This window comes from Filicampus tigris, chromosome 4 (genome assembly GCF_054856515.1).
Source record: "Filicampus tigris isolate MCC_2025a chromosome 4, RoL_Ftig_1.0, whole genome shotgun sequence".
Taxonomy (NCBI): Eukaryota; Metazoa; Chordata; class Actinopteri; order Syngnathiformes; family Syngnathidae; genus Filicampus; species Filicampus tigris.
Window position 1 is genome coordinate 10,549,656 of NC_141220.1, and position 21,155 is coordinate 10,570,810.

At 40.9% G+C, this 21,155-nt stretch overlaps 1 protein-coding gene across 2 annotated transcripts; it reads right to left on the reverse strand.

Annotated features, from left to right (window-relative positions):
* Nucleotides 1-1,218: 1,218 nt before the first annotated feature.
* On the reverse strand, nucleotides 1,219-15,143 carry th (tyrosine hydroxylase). 2 transcript variants are annotated; one of them, XM_086027313.1, is made up of 13 exons: nucleotides 14,975-15,143; nucleotides 14,344-14,547; nucleotides 14,089-14,263; nucleotides 7,286-7,374; nucleotides 7,111-7,178; nucleotides 6,956-7,006; nucleotides 6,034-6,179; nucleotides 5,789-5,924; nucleotides 3,538-3,607; nucleotides 3,116-3,172; nucleotides 2,933-3,028; nucleotides 2,706-2,839; nucleotides 1,219-1,882 (listed from the first exon to the last, which is right to left on the reverse strand). In XM_086027313.1, exons 1-13 carry the CDS (start codon nucleotides 15,056-15,058, stop codon nucleotides 1,837-1,839), a joined length of 1,356 nt encoding a protein of 451 aa, XP_085883439.1. In that variant the 5' UTR covers nucleotides 15,059-15,143; the 3' UTR covers nucleotides 1,219-1,836. The 2 variants fall into 2 exon arrangements, with proteins under 2 accessions (XP_085883439.1, XP_085883438.1); XM_086027312.1 differs by having other exon boundaries at nucleotides 1,219-1,922.
* Between the last annotated feature and the right edge of the window lie 6,012 nt (nucleotides 15,144-21,155).

The following is a 21,155-nucleotide window of genomic DNA, read 5'->3' on the forward strand; positions in this document are numbered from 1 at the left end:
GCTTGGCTTCATCGAGTTTAGTGTGAATGCTTGTCGCTGTCCGTACTTTATGGGCACTGACTAGTGGCCAGTCAGGGTCTAGGCTGCCTTTTGAAAGTGATACACATATTTATTACCTTGGTTGTAGCTTCCGATGGCGCACTGCATTTTATTGAGACCGCACACCTTTATATTGGGTCATGCTTACCACCATGCATGCAAACTGTAAGCAAAATAATAAGGACACTGTTGCATTGAAACAGTGTTAATTATGCTTAATTAAAAGGCTTTAAAATTGCACCTGGCATTTTTACCTGAACACCCTAAATAGGTGCACCTAAAGTGAATTTGAATCTGTACTTGAAATATGTCCAAAATATGCGTATCTGATTGGGATATGTAACGATTGCAGCAGCTAATAACATGGTTTTATGGACATAAGGCTTGGTGTGGACTAACTATATTACTGGAATACTTTTACTGGACCCTTGTGGACGTAATGGGATCATTTTTGATGGATTATGACATTGTCTTGTACATTTGTAAAGCTGAAATGGTGAGTTCTGTATTTTTTTTGTGTGTGTGTTAGCGATTGCTCGACTTAAATGCTCACAGAGCCTGCAGATAGGATTGTATCTTATAATGTTTGGTATAATTCGAATCTGCGGAAACTCAATTTTCTAACCATATACAACATGCCCGGGCATGTTTTGAAGTTGTTCTATATATAGGGCATGCTGTATATGGAACGTCCCGCGGCGAGACGTTGGAATCGCAAAGGGTTTTAAACATCACATGCAAAGTAGAGTAATATTATGTTACGTGGAAATAAGATGAATAAAGTAGTTGTTAGCAGGTGTGCCTCACAACCGACAGGTCTCAGGTTCAAATCTCGGCTGAGGGCCACCTGTGTGGAGTTTGCATGTTCGCCCTGTGCTTGCGGGCGCTTTCTTCAGGCACTCTGGCTTCCTTCCACATTCCAAAAACATGCATGTTAGAGTAATAGAATTATTTGTTTAAATAGGTCTTGTGATTGAATGGAGACGAGTCCAGAGTATAGACGCCGTCTTTCACCCAAATTCCGTTGGGATAGGCTGCAGCTTCCTGCGACCCTAATGAGGACAAGTGGTATAGAAAATGAATGGTTTGAATGGTTGGAAATAACAACCACAAACTGTGAATTTAATGTTTCCTAGCAGTTCAGATTTTTAGTGAAGCAAATATCAGCAGCACGTCATATCGTTTTGTATTTGTATTTTCTTAATCATGCATTGACAGTGCAACACATTAATGGAAAAAAATACATTGACAGTTTTGAATAATAATAGCCAAAATACTTAATTCACATACAGCATTTGTAACATAGCAGATACAGGTGATGCAATTAGATTTTCTTTTCGACAGTCTCAACATCTCCTCATAGATACAATATTTATATTTATGTTGCTGATTATAATCAAACCGTACTCTTTTCTTAGACTCACATCTTTGATTTTGGTTTACATTACATTTTATTTTTAACATGACACAATTTCTGTTGCAGACTCTATGGCCATTTTTGCTTTTACACCATGAGAGGCACTGAACCTCTTTGGAAACATCATCTTAAATGTTGACATTGAGGTTGAAATGGTTGCAGTCTTTTTTGGCCAAATACAAGGAGATAACAAGCACCAAACATACAAGCCATGCCACACTTCTGGTGTTGCACTGGACAGCAGAGAGAAGCAATAAACAGCAAGGTGAGGTGGGAGGACTGGAAGTTACAGTAAATGGGGCATTTTCAGGACAAAACGCCGAGGGCGTCCGTCAGCATCTTCAGTTCATCCTTCACTCCTTCCAAGCTTCCTTGGATCTTCAAGGGGTTGTCCAGGACTTCGATGCTGCTGGTATATGGATCAAACTTCACAGAGAAGGGACGGCGGATACCAGCAACAAATGCCCTGGTTTAAGTTTAACATAAAGTCAGCCATGAAAATAAAGGTTAAGTATAGCATTTGAGTTCTGAATGGCACGGTGGAGGGTTCTGGTTTGAACCTTGGCTTTGACTTTTCTTTGTGTGTGCACATTCTACATGTCATGCTTGCAGGTGTTTTTTTTTTTCTTTTTTCCTGTGTACCCTGGTTTCCCACACCCCCAAAACAGGTATGTTATGTTAACTGGGGAGTCTAAATTGGCCACAGGTGTGAATGTGAATGAAGGCTTTCCCAAAGTCAGTTGGTAGAGGCTCAGGATATAGTAAAAAATGGACTGGTGGATGAATGTGCAGCACAAATGTTTCACTTGGCCCTTCAGCACACTATGCATGTGTACAGAAAATGAAATGTGCACATCAGAAATATTCTCCTATGTAATGATATTCATTGTACTTTTGTTCATATCGATTCTATTTTGATAAACATTCCCTTGCTGCTATTTTCATATGGAGTGTGACTAAATACTGTCCAAACATTCACCAAAGCTACTTGTTTTGCACGGCAGCATTTGATGTGTTTGCCAAACAAAACGGCAGTATTTTGCTATGGTAAGAGGGCCTACATTAGTACCAGCTGTCTTCTGGCTAACCGACAAAAGTTTGTGGCCTACGGGGTTGGATGGCTGTTTTCTGACCATGTCCTTGCATAACCTTTCTCCGTGCCCTCTGTCTGTGTCTTTTCTTGTGCTCTTCTTCCTTTCTTTGAATGTGTATTTGCAAATAGTTTTTCATCCACGTAAAACTGCAGTACCTGAATTTCTCCTTTGCATCTGAAAAACTCTCCGAAATGAAGTAGACGGGCTGGTAGGTCTCATCTTGGTAGGGCTGCACAGCCGCAGCTTCTGGATCAAACGCTCTTGTTTCCGGTTCATCGGATAGAGAGTGCTACATGGAGCGGAAATGAATACGAGATGGATTTGATTGCTGCATCATCTTTAATCAAGTCAAGATGAAAACACAGACGAGGATGGAACCTACCACAAGTTCTCCGTAAGAAGAAAGTAGTCCTGCACCATAAGCCCTGACTTCACCATTTTGTTTGCACAAGCCGTACTCCACAGTGAACCAGTACAGCTGGAAGAAGAACCATACAAATAAAATGTTTCATTAAAAGTTCATTATCTACAGTGGTTGACTTTACATATGCACTGTTGATCTTACTGTGGATAGTTTCTCAATATCTTCATCCGAAGCACCCAGTGATGCCAGGCCAAGATTCTGCAGAAAATAATCCAATGATGTTTTGATCCAGAGAGACATGAACTGGCTCACCACAACTTTTTTAACTCTTGTGTAATGAGTTCCATGAAAAAAAAATCTGCCTTTTCGACACTAATAATACTCAATGCTGTCTGACACAATATTAATGTTATATGGGTAAATTAATTAACCAAAATTTAGAATCCACCACTATCAGTATGTTATAGTGCATTCAAACACCACGACAAACTTCAACTGCAATAAATACATTATAAAACCTCTACCTGAAAATTATACCATAGCTGAACATTGAGACTTGAGTGCAAGTGTCATCAGTGTTGGTAGTCATGAACGAACGTGAGTTGGGTTGAGCACTATCATACCTGGGAAAACTGCGCAAATGTGCGGTCCGCCAGCATGGGGACGTGGCCTAAGAGTTCATGAACACAGTCACTGGATGGAAAGAGAAACACATTCTGAACATTAATAATGTACCTTTTTATGTGGAAAAACTAGAAATGACAAAAAAAATTTGCTTCGGTGGAGATAGCTAATGCTTTAGCTACACTGTATGTGTCTTTTTCTTGTCAAAGCGCAAAAGGGAGATTAAACCATCAAAAAACTGTGTAAATTGTGTAACATTACATTCCATAAAATGTCATCAACAACGATACATTTCTTACTGTCAAGAAATCTGAATATAGCTCCTTTTTTTAGATCACTGTCGATTTCCGGTGTGTGGCAATGAAGTGGCCGGTGGCTGTATTTATAAATGGTTTCCCAAAGCAACAAATTACACACTCTAAAAACAGTTGGGTTAAAAATAACACAAATTTGGGTCAAAAATGGACCGATCCACAATTTGGGTCAATTTGACTCAACTTTCTTGGTTGTTTTTGCAGACAACAACCCAAAAAATTTGTATTTTTGTACAAAACAATCCCAAAAATTGGCCTGTTTTGTACAAAACAATGCAAGAAAGTGGGTCAAATTGACCCAATTTGTGTATCGGTCAGTTTTGACCCAAAATTCTGTTATTTTTAACGTAACTGTTTTTACATGGACAAACTTGTTGGTAGTGCTCTGTCAATGAAAGAAAAACAGTAGTGATGATGATAATAATACTAATAATAATAATAATAATAATAATAATAATAATAATAATAATAATAATAATAATAATAATAATAATAATAATGAATAACAATTGAATGAGATTAACCAATGAAAATCAGCCATTGCTTCCGAATTGTGGTTCAGCCAAATTATTTTAGAGAAAAATCATGAAACAGGCCTGGAAAAATATTATGTTTCCCTTAACTTAATTATTTAGTATATATATTTAGTTGTGCAATCTGCTGAGGCAATTACTGCAATCAACTGATTCAGCCCGCTCTTAGCCATTCTTGGGTGTTTTTAACTGTGTGTTTTGAGTCATTAACCTGTTGCAAGATCGATGACCTGCAACTAAAACCAAGGTTTTTTTTTGTTTAGTTTTTTATGCTGGGCGGAATATTTCTCTCTAGAATGCCTTGGCAGTCTTGAGAATTCATTGTGTCCTGCACAGAGTCATGATTCATTCAAGCAAAGCTGCCCCAGAACATAACAGAGCCTATGCCATGCTTCACAGTAGGGACAATGTTCTTTCTTTGATATGCTTAATTATTGCGTCCGTAAACATAGAGCTGATGTCCCTTGCCAAAATGGTCGAATTTCGTTTCATTTGTCCATAGGGGATTCTACCAGATGTTTTGTGGCTTGTCAACATGCAGTTTGGCAAGTTCCAGTCTTGCTTTTTTATGATTCATTTTCAACAGTGTTGTCCTCCTTGGTCCCCTCCCATGATGTCCACTTTGGCTCAAACAATGATGGATGGTGTGATCTGACACTGATGTACTTTGAGCTTAAAGTTCACCTGTAGTTTCTTTGGAGTTTGTTCTGGGCTCATTTGTTACTATTCATATCTTCGGTCTCTATTATTCTTCATCAATTTTCCTCCTGCAGCCATGTCCAGGGAGGGTGGCTAGAGTCCAGTGGGTCTTACATTTCTGAATGATATGTGCAACTATCGTCACAGAAACATCAAACTGGTCTTGTAGCCTTTACCTTTAGCGTGTTTGTCGATGATTCTAATCTACAATACTCACCTTTACTTTGTCTGCTCCATGTTTACACACCATATCACCTGCAACAGCACAGTGACTACATGTCACCCTTTAAGCCAACTGACTGCGTACAATTCTGAAGATACCTGTGATGTAAATTAAAGGACACACCTTGGTTGAACATGTCCCTATATGGTCAAATGATTTAAATCTTTTCTAGGGGTACCAACATTATTGTCCAGACCTGTTTCATTTTTTTTTTTTAAATAATTAAGTTGAACTACGATTCAAAAGCAACATCTGATTTTCAGTGGTTAATTTTCTTTTTATCATTATTATTATTTATTTATTAGAAGTATTATTAGTTTTGCTTTATTTTGTTGTTATTATTATTTTTCTTTCATTAACAGAGGGCTACCAACCATTTTGTCCACGTCAATTGAAATTTGGAAGGGATGATTAATCATCTTTTCCCCATCAATCATTCTGGTTAAAGAGATTTCAGTAGGTGTTACACAGGTGTACTCACGGCTCTGGGGAATGCATAGGAGAGGAGCCATGTCGGATGTACTGAGTGCACTGAAACACCCGGAATGCCAAACTGGCCAGGAAATCTCGAGCTGAGAGGAGACCTGCCACTGGACGCAGCAGAAAGCCAGTACGCTCTGTGTGTTTTGGAGATTAAAAAAAAAATTAATAATAATAAAATGTGCTAATCACATACTGTATCACATTTGCAATGTGTCTTTAAATTATCTGCTGCTCCATCTTTACCTTTAAGGAAGCGAGACACATCTTCCAGCTGGGGAATGTTGTTTGGACTGTACCCACAATACCTTTCCAGGAGACGGAAGGACTCAAGGTACTCACTGCAGGCATGCGTGGTGTACAAGTCCCTAAGTGTCGAGTAGACTTCCCTCCTGGCAGGAGATGAAGAATTGTCATTTCTTCATTTGAAAACAGTCTAACTGTTGCCATTCGTTTTTAGTTCATATTCATAGTCGCATGACTTTATTTGGAAATGTGTTAAAATTCCATTTGCTGCTATTGCCAAATCAAACCCATTTCGGTATGCATGGGTGCAAAAGTAAAGAAAAATAGAACATTAGTGACAGAAGTAGCCATGGATTGTTCTCATGCCATATTCAGTCGAATTTTGTGCACAAATATTATCCATTGTAATTAAGAAATAAAATACTGTATATTATGAGTGAGTTGTGTTTTAATAAATGCATTCAGCTCCTCGACCTGTCCACTTCAATATAATTCAAATAAAACTATGGCTTTGCCGTATTTGGGTAATGTTTTGCTACCTGACTTCTTTCAGAATATTGTTTTGGAACCCATGTCAAGTTCAAACATAGTAGCTAGCTATAGTACCTCTCAACTCAGAACACATTGCACGAACTTGGCATGAACTGAACAGAAAATTAAGTCCATGTCTGAAGAATCCGCTCAAATTACAGGCTGTCTGCCCTAATGGACTGCTTTGCTAGTGTCGTTCATCTGTAAATAATGTACCAAAATAGCCATGAAAGACACATCACACAGTCACAGTATTGCACTCTCAGTGGTAAGCGAGTGGAGACAACAAAACAACAGGAACGTCTCAGCAAAGTCTACGGCTGAGCCTCTTGTGACATTCATACATTTTATTGTAACAGGATTTAAAATACGAATATGAGGCAACTCTCACCAAGTGCCAATTTCCTCTTCTGTATATTCCACCCTGGGAATCGTCTCTCCACTGTGGACAGACAAATGTAATGTTGCATCAGCTCTAACATATTTTTTAATATATCTTTTATCAAATCTCTAGAGTAGCCAGCCAACTATACAATAGACTCTTACTGTCTGTATCCAAAGGCAATGTCTCCAATCAGTTTCCTCCTCTGTCTGTAGACTGGGTCTGTGAAGCCCTATTCAAATCAAATTCAGAAAATCAGAAACACTGATCTCATTTTCTTGGCCAATGGTATTAAGAACAATTGTTTCCCTGCAGTTGACATGCAAGCTCTTGACTTACAGGATGATCATGATCCAAGTCTGGATCAAATTTGGTGATCAGATGGTGACATTTATCCAAGTCTGCTATTTTCTTTGGAAACCAGTGAACTGGAAAAAAAGGACAGAATCAAATATTATGTGAACAAGGTAAAAATAAAAGCAATTTAATGGACAATGAAGCATTGTGGATGTCCGCTGATAGTGTAGTGGTACACACGCCTGAGTTGTGTGCGGGCAGCGTGGGATCGATTCCCGCTCAGTGACAGTGTCTATGTGTTCCCTGCGACTGGCTGGCGACCAGTTCGGGGTGTAGCCTGCCTTCGCCCATTGACAGCTGGGATAGGCTCCAGCAACTCCCCGCGACCCTGTATAGGATAAGCGGTTTGGAAGATGACATGACATGAAGCATTGTGAGAGCAAAACAGGTGTGGCGTGGTTCTGCGGGGAACACGTGACAGTTTAAGGTGGCTTAATGTTTGTGGGCTGTGCATTTTAAACCTAGTGTGACTCTCAGAAAGGAAACTCAGCTGATAGCCAGTGATTAACTCTGAAAATAAGCACTGTCAGCGGGCAGCGCAAATTCTGCTCACCCTTATGAAGTGGTGGCCACGGCAGACTTTTAAAGTCTAAAAGATCCTTTTCCAGGACTGGATATCGGCCCGCCCTTTGGGGTCTGACGGTTGACGGCATCCCGAAGGAGGGAAGACAACGCTTGTGAGTTGAATTTCATTCAGAGAGAAAAGCGAGTGACTGAGGATCATTGCGCGTGTGCAAAAAATCAGATCCTGTGGGGTGTAAAACCCTGTGAATACTAGTCAATAGCGGGTAAATGAGGGAGGGCGCAGTCCGATAAATTCAGTGAAAAAGAAAGGACTGCGGAGTCCTGTGTACACTTAAGCTCTATGTGTGAATTTGTCTGAAGGTTTATGTTAAGGATGGCGGAGTCCTGTGTACACTTAAGTTCCGTGTGTGAATGTTTGTTAAGGATGGCGGAGTCCTGTGTACACTTAAGTTCCGTGTGTGAATGTTTATGTAAGGATGGCAGAGTCCTGTGTACACACGTCGTTGTCATGTGACAAACACTTATCTCCAATTTTGGAAACTTTTTTTAATTTTCACATTAATACGTTTACATAAGCGGAAGTGGATTTTGATATATAATCATATGATAACCTGACATTGATGATTGTTGTTTTGCTTGATGCAGGTAAGTTTACTGCTTGATTTGTGTATTTTACACCAGGCATGTTTTTGGTCTGCTAATGGTTCCTAATAGTGTGCCGCGTGACGTCAGAGTCACACCATAGACTATTGACAATAATAGATGTGCGCTCGCAGACAACTCCTGTTAGTGCTGCTTGTAATCTGCCCGTTTATCTCAGAAAGAAACATGCAGAGTAAACACTGCTGCTATGGAACTTGCAGAAACAACTCAAGACACTACGACCGTCCACATATGAAGGATGTATTCTTTATTCGTTTCCCAAAGCCAAAAACGGAGAGGGATAAATGTGAATGTCGGGTCAACTTGTGCGGACGTCCAAGTTTAAGGCCAACAAGGTGAACTCTTTTAACTTCATATGTAGTAAACATTTCGTTGGGGGCCATATGGTGTTACAGATGACAACCCGACCGATCTCTTGCTTTTTGTTTTTTTTGGCCTGTTGACCTTGTTGGAGTTACAATAAGTTTCTGAAAGGGCATAGCAGCGCTGGGTAATTTAATATGGGATAATCAGCTGACACTTTATTGCATGCAAAGGGCAATACAGTATAGTACAGCCTAAAACTGTGCAAGAGCTAAACACAGAGATTGTATTATTTATATCAATATTTCTGTATATTTCTGCTACTCACAAGACTCATTAATGAATTTTTAGGTTTTTTTGGCCTGTGCATGTGAGGCTTTGTAAAGCTCCTTGGGCAGAATGATGTGCATTTATCTATCTATCTATCTATATATATATATATATATATATCTATATATCTATATATATATATATATATATATATATATATATATATATATATATATATATAGATATATATATATATATATATATATTGTGCAGCGCAGTGGGTTGGTCTCCTGACGCCATTGCTCTCAGGTGAGGCACTCAAAGCCTATCAAGACTTAGAAACCGACATAGCCCAAGATTATGAGCAACTGAAGGCAGAGATATTGAGCCGACATGGCCTTACTAAATTTACCATGGCACAGCGTTTTCACAATTGGGTGTATAAAAACAATAACCCGCCTCGCTCACAGATGCATGAACTCATCAGAATAACAAGAAAATAGTTAGAACCACAAAAGAAGAACCCTGCCGAAATAATAGAGATGCTAGTGATGGACCGGTATTTACGAGCCCTCCCCTGTGAGGCCAAAAAGATAATAAGCCAACAGAAATTAATGACTGCCTTGGAGCTAATAGATGCAGTTGAACAGTTCCAAGATGCCTCAGACATGTTAAGACTACCTCGAAAAGGGTCTTAAGTCACAGTGTCTCCCCGTACTCTGTCTGAGTAATCCCAAAACAGATCAATTCCATTCTGTGGAACCAATAAGGGGAATGAAGCCATCTGTGCAGCAACCAGGACACATGGGCATCAAGTCTCGACAGTGCTATCGTTGTGGGGAAGTAGGAGATATCTCCTGGCAGTGTGGAAAGTCGGATGCGCCTATGCCCACAGCAGCGACTACTAGTAGCACACACACACATACTTTGCTGCCCTCCTAGGGGAAAGTGGGAGCCCCCGACCCACCTGTTCTGTCAGTTTAAATCAGTGCGATGTAGAAGCCCTGCTCGATTCCGGAAGCGCCCGAACCCTGGTCCAGGAGGCAGTGGTGCACGCCACTCCCCTTTCTGAAGGAGAACGAGTGCCTGTTGTTTGTGTCCACTTCTGTATATCCTACCACCGTGGTGAAGCTCACCACCACTAAAGGCACTTTTAATTTAGAGATGGGAGTGATCAAGGCCCTTCCTGTTCCTGTACTAATTGGCAGAGATTGCCCGGCTTTTCAGATGCTGTGGCTTGAAGCACAAAAGCGTCACAGTCGGAAACCCCGAAAACAGTGCAGCAAAGCATTCGTGGCAAGTCGTGCAGGGGAACTCGGCAGGCTCTGGGTCCCAATCTGTGTCCAGTGAAGACGACGTGGTACACCCAAAAGCGGAAGTACCCCTTAAAGGTCAGTATGGGACAGCACAATTACAGGACCCCACACATTGCAATGTTTTAAAAAACCTTCAAATAATAGAGGGAACTTTGGTAGGAACACGGACAACTCTGACCTACCCCCACTTTGCAGTAAAAAATGGTCTTTTATAGCAGGTAGTTCAAAGTAAAGTAAAGTAAAAGTAAAGTAATGATAAAATACAGGAACAGTTACTCGTTCCTCAAATACACCGCCCCACAGTGTTGCAGTTGGCTCACACCCACTTGATGGGGGCTCACTTGGGGGTGAAGAAAACAAAGGAAAGCGACTTAGAGAGGTTCTTTTAGCCTGGAGTCCACAAAGAAATAGAAAACTACTGTTGTATTTGCCCAGATTGTCAGTTGAACGCTCCAAAACAGTCATATAGGAACCCGCTCATACCACTGCCTATCATAGAAACCCCATTCAAGAGGGTGGGGATGGATATTGTGGGCCCGCTGCCTAAGAGTGCTCGAGGACATCAATACATACTAGTGATCATAGATTATGCTACTCAGTACCCAGAGGCCATCCCCTTAAGAAACGCCAATGCTACCCAAATAGCCAAAGAACTCTTCCTCTTCAGCAGCAGAGTGGGAATTCCAAAAGAAATTCTCACAGACCAGGGTACTCCCTTTATGTCGCGAGTTACCGGGGAGTTGTGTACTCTGCTGCAAGTAAAACAGTTGAGAATCTCCGTTTACCACCCTCAAACAGATGGGTTGGTAGAGAGGTTTAACAAGACCCTCAAAACAATGCCGAGAAAAGCTATCGACAAGGCTGGAAGAAATTGGGACGAGCTGCTCCCCTACCTCATATTCACGATAAGAGAAGTTCCTCTGGCTTTTCGCCATTTGAGTTGCTATACTCCCACAAGCCTAGGGGCTGGACATACTGGACATTGCAAAAGAGACATGGGAAGAGCAACCCTGCCCTCACCGTACCATGATTGAACATGTAGAGGCCATGAGAGATAGGATGGCCGCTGTCATGCCTATTCTGAAGGAACATATGATGAAAGCTCAAAGAGAACAGAGTGGTACATATAATAGGACAGCTCAACCCAGGGAGTTTAAACCCGGGGATAGAGTTCTAGTGTTGGTCCCCACAGTAGAGTGCAAATTTGTCGCAACTTGGCAAGGATCCTTTGAGGTAATGGAGAAAGTAGGGGACGTCAACTACAAAGTGAGACAACCCGGGAAGAAAAAAGGTGAGCAAATATATCATGTTAACCGTCTTGAAGAAATGTCATGTGTGAGAGGCATTGTTCATTTGTCCCCCTCCCAGAGTTATTGCCATATCTCGGGACCAAGTGCAGTTTGGCCCTGACCTTGATCCTCACCAACTCCAGCAGGCAAAGGAGTTAGTGGATGGGAACCAGGATGTCTTCTGGTAGAACATGTAATTCGCACCCAATCGGGAAAAACAGCCTTTAGCGAGACAAACTATCTGGGACTTTCTATTGGGCGAGGGCTTGTGAAGCCTCAGGAGGTGAAACTTGCCGCAATTCATAGCTGGCCACAACCAGTAACCAAGATGCAAGTGAGATCATTCCTGGGGTTAGCTAATTACTATAAGCGATTCATTCCTAACTTTTCTGTGGTAGTTGCACCTCTCACAGATTTGATGAGCAAGAAACACAGCCGGATGGTCCGGTGGAACCCAATGGCTGAAGTGACCTTTGACAACCTGAAGAAGGCCCTGTATTCAACGCCCGTGCTGACAAATAAAAAAAAAAATGGCTGGACTAAGCACGGCCGGAAGTGGATTTTAGTCCGGCCTACAAATCAGCCCTCATGCGTTTGACGTGATCGCCAGGCGGCCAAATTTCACCTCAGCCTACTCAGTGAAAGGCTTCTTTTTAGGCTTCTTTCTACTCCCGCGTCGGCGCAAGCGACAACTGCCGCATTGATTCATGTGGTCTGCAACACATGCCACGCACCCATCAGGAATTGTTGCTGCTCTGATCGGTCCATTATGTCACATGTTGCGATGACATACAGTTTCCCACATGTAGAGGAGAGAGAGGATGCAGCTCGTTGCTGCTGCAAAATCAAACTAGTTTGGCAATAAAATTAAATGCATAGTCTAGTCATCTCGATCCCTTTATGGTTGTAGCGGGTACGATATCCATTGTTGTCGCGTGGAGTTCATGCACTTCTTCTGGCGTCTTCTACTTCCGGAAATACGCCGTAGCAAACCTGCTGTGTATAGTGGTTTGCTGGTATGCTTTTATTTTGAAGGCCGTGAACAAAGGGAAGTGTGGAAGATAAATAACTTGTTGAATGCAACTTCTGCCCGTCTGTTGGACCCAAATAATTATACAATACGACAAAACCAACCTCGGGGCACACAATGGAAGTAAGCACACGCAGTTGGGTCAGTAGGAAAGTACTAGTGGTGCATTTTGAAGCGTGTCCACAGCGGGTTCGAATAGTAAATTAGCCAGCTAATGATCCTTAAAAAGTCTCTGCAGTTAGCATCCCTCCCCCGGCTGCGTCACGGACACTCTTTTTTGGGGGGGGCCAGAGGGCGGAACGGGGGGGGGGGGGGGGGGGGTTGATCATTTTTATGAATAAGGGCAGGGGGTCGCGGCCGGAAGGGTACCCAGGTCAAGGGTGGAGGGTCGAGGCCGGACCGGCAAAAAAGGGTCAAGTCCACATCTGGTATCTACAGTGTATATATATATATGGATGGATGGATGGATGGATGGATGGATGGACATATATATTATGTCCATCCATCCATCCATCCATCCATCTATCTATCTATCTATCTATCTATCTATCTATCTATCTATCTATCTATCTATCTATCTATCTATCTATCTATCTATCTATCTATCTATCTATCTATCTATCCATCTATCCATCTATCTATCTATCTATCTATCTCCCTCTTACACACTATATATTTATTTTAGAACTGCAAAAACAAGCAAAGAAATGATTGAATAAGTAATCTGATACAGGCGGCACAGGTTAGCACGTCCGCCTCACAGTTCAGAAGTCGTGGGTTCGATCCCGGCTCCGGCCTCCCTGTGTGGAGTTTGCATGTTCTCCCCGTGCCTGCGTGGGTTTTCTCAGGGTACTCCGGTTTCCTCCCACATTCCAAAAAACATGCATGGCAGGTTAATTGATCACTCTAAATTGCCCCTGGGTGTGATTGTGAGTGCGGATGTTTGTCTCTGTGTGCCCTGCGATTGGGTGGCCACCAATCTTGGGTGTCCCCCGCCTACTGCCCAAAGACAGCTGGGATAGGCTCCAGCACGCCCCGCGACCCTTGTGAGGATAAGCGGTATCGATAATGGATGGATAATCTGATACAGCCTTCTGCTCTCAAAAACATCAAGAGACCACTGCAAGATTAAACAAAATAAAAATGAAATGACTTTAAAGTTAAGAATGGCATGCTTGTTGGGATCATGTCACAGTTACAGACGTTTACAGAAAATTACAAACATTTCAGTTTCTTTGCATCTCCATGAAAATTTGGTGGCATGTAGGCTACTGATCATTTTGCAGTGGTCCCTTATTTATTTATTTATGTATTTATTTATTTATTTATTTATTTCCCCATAGCTATAGCCTATATTTTGTGTTGAATACCAGAACTGAAAAGCCTTACATTTGACTTCCTTCGTGGTCTTGACGTCTTCTGCATTTCTTTTGATCGAGCTTATGAGAGTGCTGACGTCCGAGAGATGCACCTCACAGCGGACAAAGTACTCCAGGCTGTGCAGACTGTCCTTGGGCTTGTGACACGGCCGCGTCTCCAGATGATGGATCTTTGCTTCAAATGTCTGAAACACATGGCGTCCCAATTAATACCAACGGGTTGGAAAAGGAAAAAAACAAAACATATTTGATGCAGAATCTATACCTCAAACACTTTAAGAGTCCTCGAAAGCACAGGCGTCTTGTTGCCAGCTAAAGTGAAGAAAAGGTTGACAAGGGCTCTTCCATCGTCCTCTTCGAATACAATCTGCTCGCTGGCCTCTGCAGCCTCGGCTGCAGCTGCGGCTGCCTCGCGCTCCTTCCGTGCGTCATCGATCAAGCTCTGCCGTCGTCCCAGGAAGCGCTGTGACTGTTTGAAAAGAAACGTAAATGTTATATAGAAATTCATCTTCAGGCAAACCACTCTCATAGAGTGAGTCATGTAGTGTTTTAATGCGGGCCTTTTAAGTTGCATGCATGACACACATATATTTAAACATTGTTCGTGTTTTGAAGAAGGACACCCAACAGGAATAGTAGAGCACGTGTAAAAAGAATACATATTCGCAATGTTTTCGATTGTGTCCAGCTATGTTCATTGCGGTTATGCATGCTTATTTTATTATTTGCTTGTATTGGCGCCCATAAAAGTGCGCACGCTATAGGGACGCTGGTGCGCAATGATCCGGTAACTGCGCGCACAAAAACAACAATAACTGTTCCTCTTCAAACAATCACATTTTGGGCATCCTGATGCAAATGTGTGAAAAGGTTTCGAAAGTTTCTCTCATTCATACCGTAATGGAGTCCGACCTTTCGAGCTCGGATGCTGCTCTGCGGATGCTCTTGGAAGAGGACGTGGAACTGCTCGAAAGTGGCATCTTGTGTTTGGTCTTCTCCTGGCTTGTTTTTTCAAGTCAAAGAAAGAGGTGGGGAGGTACAAGTGGAAGTGCGTCTGAGTGTGCCTTCCCCGCGTTTCGTTTTTCTCCATACAGAAGCGTCCGTCTTTTTATACGCTCATTTGGTTGCAGTTTCTGACGTCAAACTAAGGTCAGTTCTATTCTAATCAATCAATACACCACCAGTGTGCACTAAAAGGAAACATATTATGTTTGCACACAGCCTTCAGGGTTTTAACGTTGCCCTTCACATATATATGTATATATATATATATATATATATATATATATATATATATATATATATATATATATATATATATATATATATATATATATATATATTAGGGATGGGACGAGCCAAAAATCCCACGAGATTGAGTCCGCGAGAACGAGACGAGACGAGATTTTTGCTAAATTTTGAATATAAAAAAATTCCTAATGTAATTTTTTCAGTTTTCAAAATGTTTTTTGTCGAACAGACTGCAAGAAAATTAATCATCTAGCTCTAAAGTGCAAATTCAAACAGGAGTCACTTTTGTTACATGCTTTCAAATATTGCTGCAATAACAGCTAAAGATGAGATCTTTCCTCTTACTAAATACGTTGACAAAATCCAACTGTGCTCGTGGGGCAGTAACTCAATTGTATATAGTGTTTTATGTTAATTTATTGGCTTTATTTATTTATATTTTATATATTTGTTAATATTTATTGATATATTTATTAATAGATGTATCACTGCCTCTTATTGTTTTTTTGGTTTATTGTACTGTTTTTAAAATGCTTTGTTACAGCTCTAGCTGTAACAATATATATATATATATATATATATATATATATATATATATATATATATATATATATATATATATATATATATATATATATATATATATATATATATATATATATATATATATATATATGTATATATATATGTGTGTGTGTGTATATAGATATTTGTATAGAAATGCGGCACTGGTTAGCACGTCCGCCTCACAGTTCAGAGGTTGTGGGTTCGATCCCGGCTCCGGCCTCCCTAGATTGCCCCTAGGTGTGATTGTGAGTGTGTGTGTTTGTTTGTCTCTGTGTGCCCTGCGATTGGCTGGCAACCAGTTCGGGGTGTCCCCTGCCTGCTGCCCGATGACAGTCCACCCTTGTGAGGACAAGCGGTATAGATAATGGATGGATGGATGTATATATATACATATATACATATATATATATATATATATATATATATATATATATATATATATATATATATATATATATATAGTAAGTAAGTATATCGACACTCTGCAATGACACGATAATCAAAGTCTTCACTTCAGGCCTAAATGTTAGGTTGGGAGGGGTCGATGTGGTGAGTTTTAACCGTGGAAAATTTCGTCACTTTATCAGGTCAATCCAATCTGCGCATCTCCTCAAAATTAGATTTCATTCTGGGGGGGGTGATAAAACACACGCATACACTCGCAATGGACACTGTTCTTACCCTGTTTAGGTCCGTCTCTGTCTTACCTCAGCAACAAGCGCATCACATGGATTTGTGGCCTATTGCTTTTGGCTGAAGACCTAGCTGCTTAACGTGATTGTGAAGTGATGTACATTGCCCACAGGCAAGCAGAGGTAAAAAGATTATCTGCGGACCTCTGGTCAAATGCTACCATGGCTGCAACCTTGAAGGGGTGCAGAGGAGGCAAGTGTGACTCAGTGCGCGTCGACATTTCTCATCCAACCTGAGCCAACTGGCTCAAAATGCTGGAGAGCACTAGTTTTGCCTCCAGCATTTAACAACTTTGCCCCCATTTTGTGGAGCACGGAATGAAGTGAAGGTTGAAATAGAAAACAAAGGGAGAAAATAGGTATATTTATTTTAAAATTGTGTAAAATTGTGCAAGAGCTCTTAAACTCGTGTGATTTCACAGAGATTGTACTACTGATATCAATATTTCTGTATATTTCTGCTACTCACAAGACTTTTCTTTTAATCTATATTAAAAAAAAACCAAGGCAGCTCATTAATGAAATTGACAAACATGTCGTCAGGATATGAAAATGTAAATACTTGTTCAAACGATCAGCATAGAGGTAAGTTTAATGTTTAAAGGTGAAAATATTACCTCCTGAGGGGATATTAAAGTGTCTTTTGTTTTTCATTATTTTGACCTTTTGTTCAAAGTATGTAAGACAAAACAATGTGCCGCTTGACATTTTTCTGCAGTTAGGCATAATTATTCACGCCCTCTCTACTGCTTTCAGGTGTGTGTGTGGGGGAGTGAGTGTGCGTGGGCGTGTGTGTGTGTGTGTGTGTATGTGTGGAAAAGAGAGATAGAGAGATCAGATAACTATATGTTTTTGTGTGCATGTAAACAGGTAAATTCAGAGCAATAGATGAAATTTAATTAAAAATTCACAAGCCACTTAAAGCGACACTTGATTGGGCTCAACTTGATGGGCTAATATCATTTTCGTGATTTAAAAAAATAAAGCTTGTTATTGAAAAATGGACCGATCCCTTTAATGATGATTGCAGCAACAAGCCCATATTCACCCCACTTCAAGGAAGTTTTGTTTGTTGGAGGAAGGGTAATGGAGCTAAAGGCTGAAAGAAAATCAAGATAAACTGATACCCCTTTTCTCTCTTATGTCAGTTTTCTGTGTCAGCGCAGTTTACCGAGACAGCAGTCTACCCAGTGGGAATCTAATGTCAATTCAACATCAATATGACATTAATTGAATGATTTTGATGTTGGTGTCGGCCCATAGGCACTTAACATTTGGTCCGGCCGGACAAAAAAGCGGATAAACAGACGGCGGAAGGGTACCCATGGCAATTTCGGATTAGCTAAGAATTCAATAGGTTCTGCTTTGGCAATTGTCATATGCGAAGCAAAACATCTCACTGTTAGGCTTGCACCTATCCAAAACAATTATTCTACTGTATTATGATGATCACAATGTCTAGAATACACTACTAAAACAATGGAGACTGGAGATTGTGTCCAAACTACAAAGGATCACAATTTTCCCTTCTCTCCCTTCGCTAGTAAAGTCTGTTCAAAGATTCTGAAGAGGAAGGAACATTGGGAAATGGAATTGTAGATCCAGGAGGACCAGTGTGGTTTTCATCCTTGCCATGGAGTAGTGGACCAGCTCTACATCTTTGGCAGGGTCGTGGTAGGTGCGTTGGACTTTGCACAACTAATCTACATATGCTTTATGGATATGGAGATATGTGTCCCAACCGGGGGTCCTGTGTTGGGCGCTCAGGGATTATGCGGTATCGGACCCATTGATATGGGCTGTTTAGTCCATCTACAATTGGCGTTAGAGTTTGGTCCGCATTGCTGGCAGTTAAGTCGAATTTATTTCCAATGCCAATGCTGCCCTTTGTCAGCGATTCTGTTCATAACCGTTATGGACAGAATTTACTAGGCGCAGCCAAGGCGTTGAGGGGGTCCAGTTTGGTGGCCACAGTAATGTGTCTCTGCTTTTTGCAGATGCTGTGGTTCTGTTGGCTTCATCAAGCAGCGATCTACAACTTTCACTGATGTGGTTTGCAGCCAAGTGATCACGAGCTGTGAGTCGCCTGAGTTTCCCTGCTTATTAAGATGCATCCCCTGTGACCCAACCTTGGGTAAGCAGAAGAAAATGGATGGATGGATACTAAAATAAGTGTTGTAGAATCCAAAGTAATGAGTCATTACGAGGCCGGGTCATTTGCAGCAACCCCTAGCCAGCCATTGCTCATCTAGTTACGAGACTAACTTTTGTCAGACTTGTGACGATTTGACATCTCTCCACCATTCAACCCTCTGTGTTTATCCAACTCTATCTTCTTTTTTTGAAGTTTCAGAGGTACTTGCAAATGACACCAGAATGATAATTATTACAATTATGCATTGATTCAGTGGGTGCATTGTAAGTGTCAGCTTTTGCCTGCATAATTGTGGGACCACAGACGGGTTAATTGCAGCTAACGAGACCAGCTGGGCTATTGTCTATCACCCTCCACGTTTCTTTCCGTGCGGGGTAGCTGCACAACATCAGTCACCTTTGAGTTTAGCATCACAACACCACAAGTTGATGATGAGAAACGGACATACAAAATATCGTCCTATTACAGTTTTTCTCAGTCAGTTTACTAGATTCAGGTACATACCGAATTGCAATTGTCAATTGACAGTTTTAAAACTACTTGTTCAATCAATATTCCTTCTGTGCCACCATACTTGTGGGTCATGCTGTTGCTGCGCACTTACTTTGAGAGTAACTGGAGGGATCTGCATTACTCTGATGTTTGTTAGTCATCCAAAGGTCATCCAAAATAACCTTGACATTACATAAAGATGCATGTAAAATGTCATTGGAGTGCTTTGAGTCATCAGTTAATCGGAAGATTTGACATTATAAGTGGTGTGGTGATGCATCCACACTGTACATTATCAGTGCCTTTGGCAACACAAGCTGTGCCTATCTATTGCTTTGTTTCACAACGGAGCAAAATGTCACTTCTGATAAGTCTGACTGTGGTCCTGTTGTAGCCATATATCTACTTAATGTGCCTTGTTCCATAAGTTCAGCGGGATGGGGGGAAAAAACGTCTGCTCCATCAGTCTCAGAACTAACAGGATAGGAACAAAAAATGTTTTTGGTTCCAGTAAAACTGTGTACATGCCTGTGACTACTTTCATTTTACATGAAGGATCTCTTGAGCATACATACAGTACATAAAAATAAACTGCATTGATTCAATGTATACTGTAAATGTTTAGAGCTGAAAAGACTTTGCACACATGACGGAAGGAAAAAAAAAACACATACCGGTAATTGACTAATGTATTTCTAATAGTATTATGTCATTTTAGATGAAAGAAGAACATCTTAAAATTTCCATCCATTTTGTATATAGCTTGTCCTCATTAGGTAACTGGTGTGCTGGAGCCTATCCCAGCTGATTGCGGGTGAGAGGCGGCGTTCACCCTGGACTGGATGCCAGAACACTGGGAAATAAATAAAGTACTGCTGGAAACTAGCAGCACAGATTTTTTTTAATGGGTAATAAAACTACCTAACATTTAACATACAACGCAAATAACCCCAAACTGTATTCAAGTTACAAAAGATTGTTGAGTAATAGGAGCATGGCAAATTGGCCGAGCAGCTGAAAACAATTGCAGGGATTGACAGGCCAACTTTGCTTGCAAACCTCCATCTCTTCACTTTCCAGCAGTCTACAGGGTTGCCCTCAAGGGAAGGGAACGTTCTGAACTTTTATTTCAATACCATTGTCATGTTGAGTGAAGTAATGTTCCCTGAGAAAAGTGCCTTAGCAATGTGGTTGCTGTAGCTCGCTATCTGTAATGCAATTTAAACTAGTTGAGACTGAATCAAGATCACATTCTGCTTTATTTTACTCCCATTGCGTCAATATTTCACAGAGTGCAAAACCTGAATTTAATAATATGAATACTGGATTACCAGAATACCGCACAATCGACAACATTCTTAAGAAAAGATATCAATTGGCTGATTATGTTTTTCCTATCCTTGCAACCCATATATATATATATATATATATATATATATGTATATGTATATGTATATGTATATGTATATGTATATATATATATATGTGTGTGTGTATAGGTTACGGTAAGCATACATTGTCCAAGTATTTGCAGTCTTGGGGACTGGGGTCATGGCAGTAGAAACAATACGGCATGGTAATATTGGCCATCTTCCCTCTAGCAGTGACACACAAGGTCTGTGGATCTAGAGACTCCCAATTGGATTTACCTTTTCTTAATGGGCCGCTGTCATCCACCAGCCTGGAGCGTCATGCGAGCGCTTGATGAACATGAAGCAGCTGGGGCCACAGACACATACCAGCTGCAAGTTGTTACTTATCTGCCTACATCTTTAACAAGTTCCCTTGTTTCAGTACTTTTGGTTTGTTGGTTGACATGCAATGCGAGAGAATGAGAATTACAGTATGTTCCCAACAAAGTTCATTTGTGTTGTGTTTAAGACTCCCAAGCATTATGAAAACATATACAGTACAGTCGAA

Excerpts from the sequence above, each read along its gene's own strand:
- th (XM_086027312.1), bottom strand. The coding sequence starts at position 15,058 with ATGCCACTTTCGAGCAGTTCCACGTCCTCTTCCAAGAGCATCCGCAGA. Across the intron at positions 7,007-7,110 it reads ATTGCCTTTGGATACAGACA|TGGAGAGACGATTCCCAGGG; the intron begins GTAAGAGTCTAT and ends GTCTGTCCACAG. Across the intron at positions 5,925-6,033 it reads TGTGTCTCGCTTCCTTAAAG|AGCGTACTGGCTTTCTGCTG; the intron begins GTAAAGATGGAG and ends CAAAACACACAG.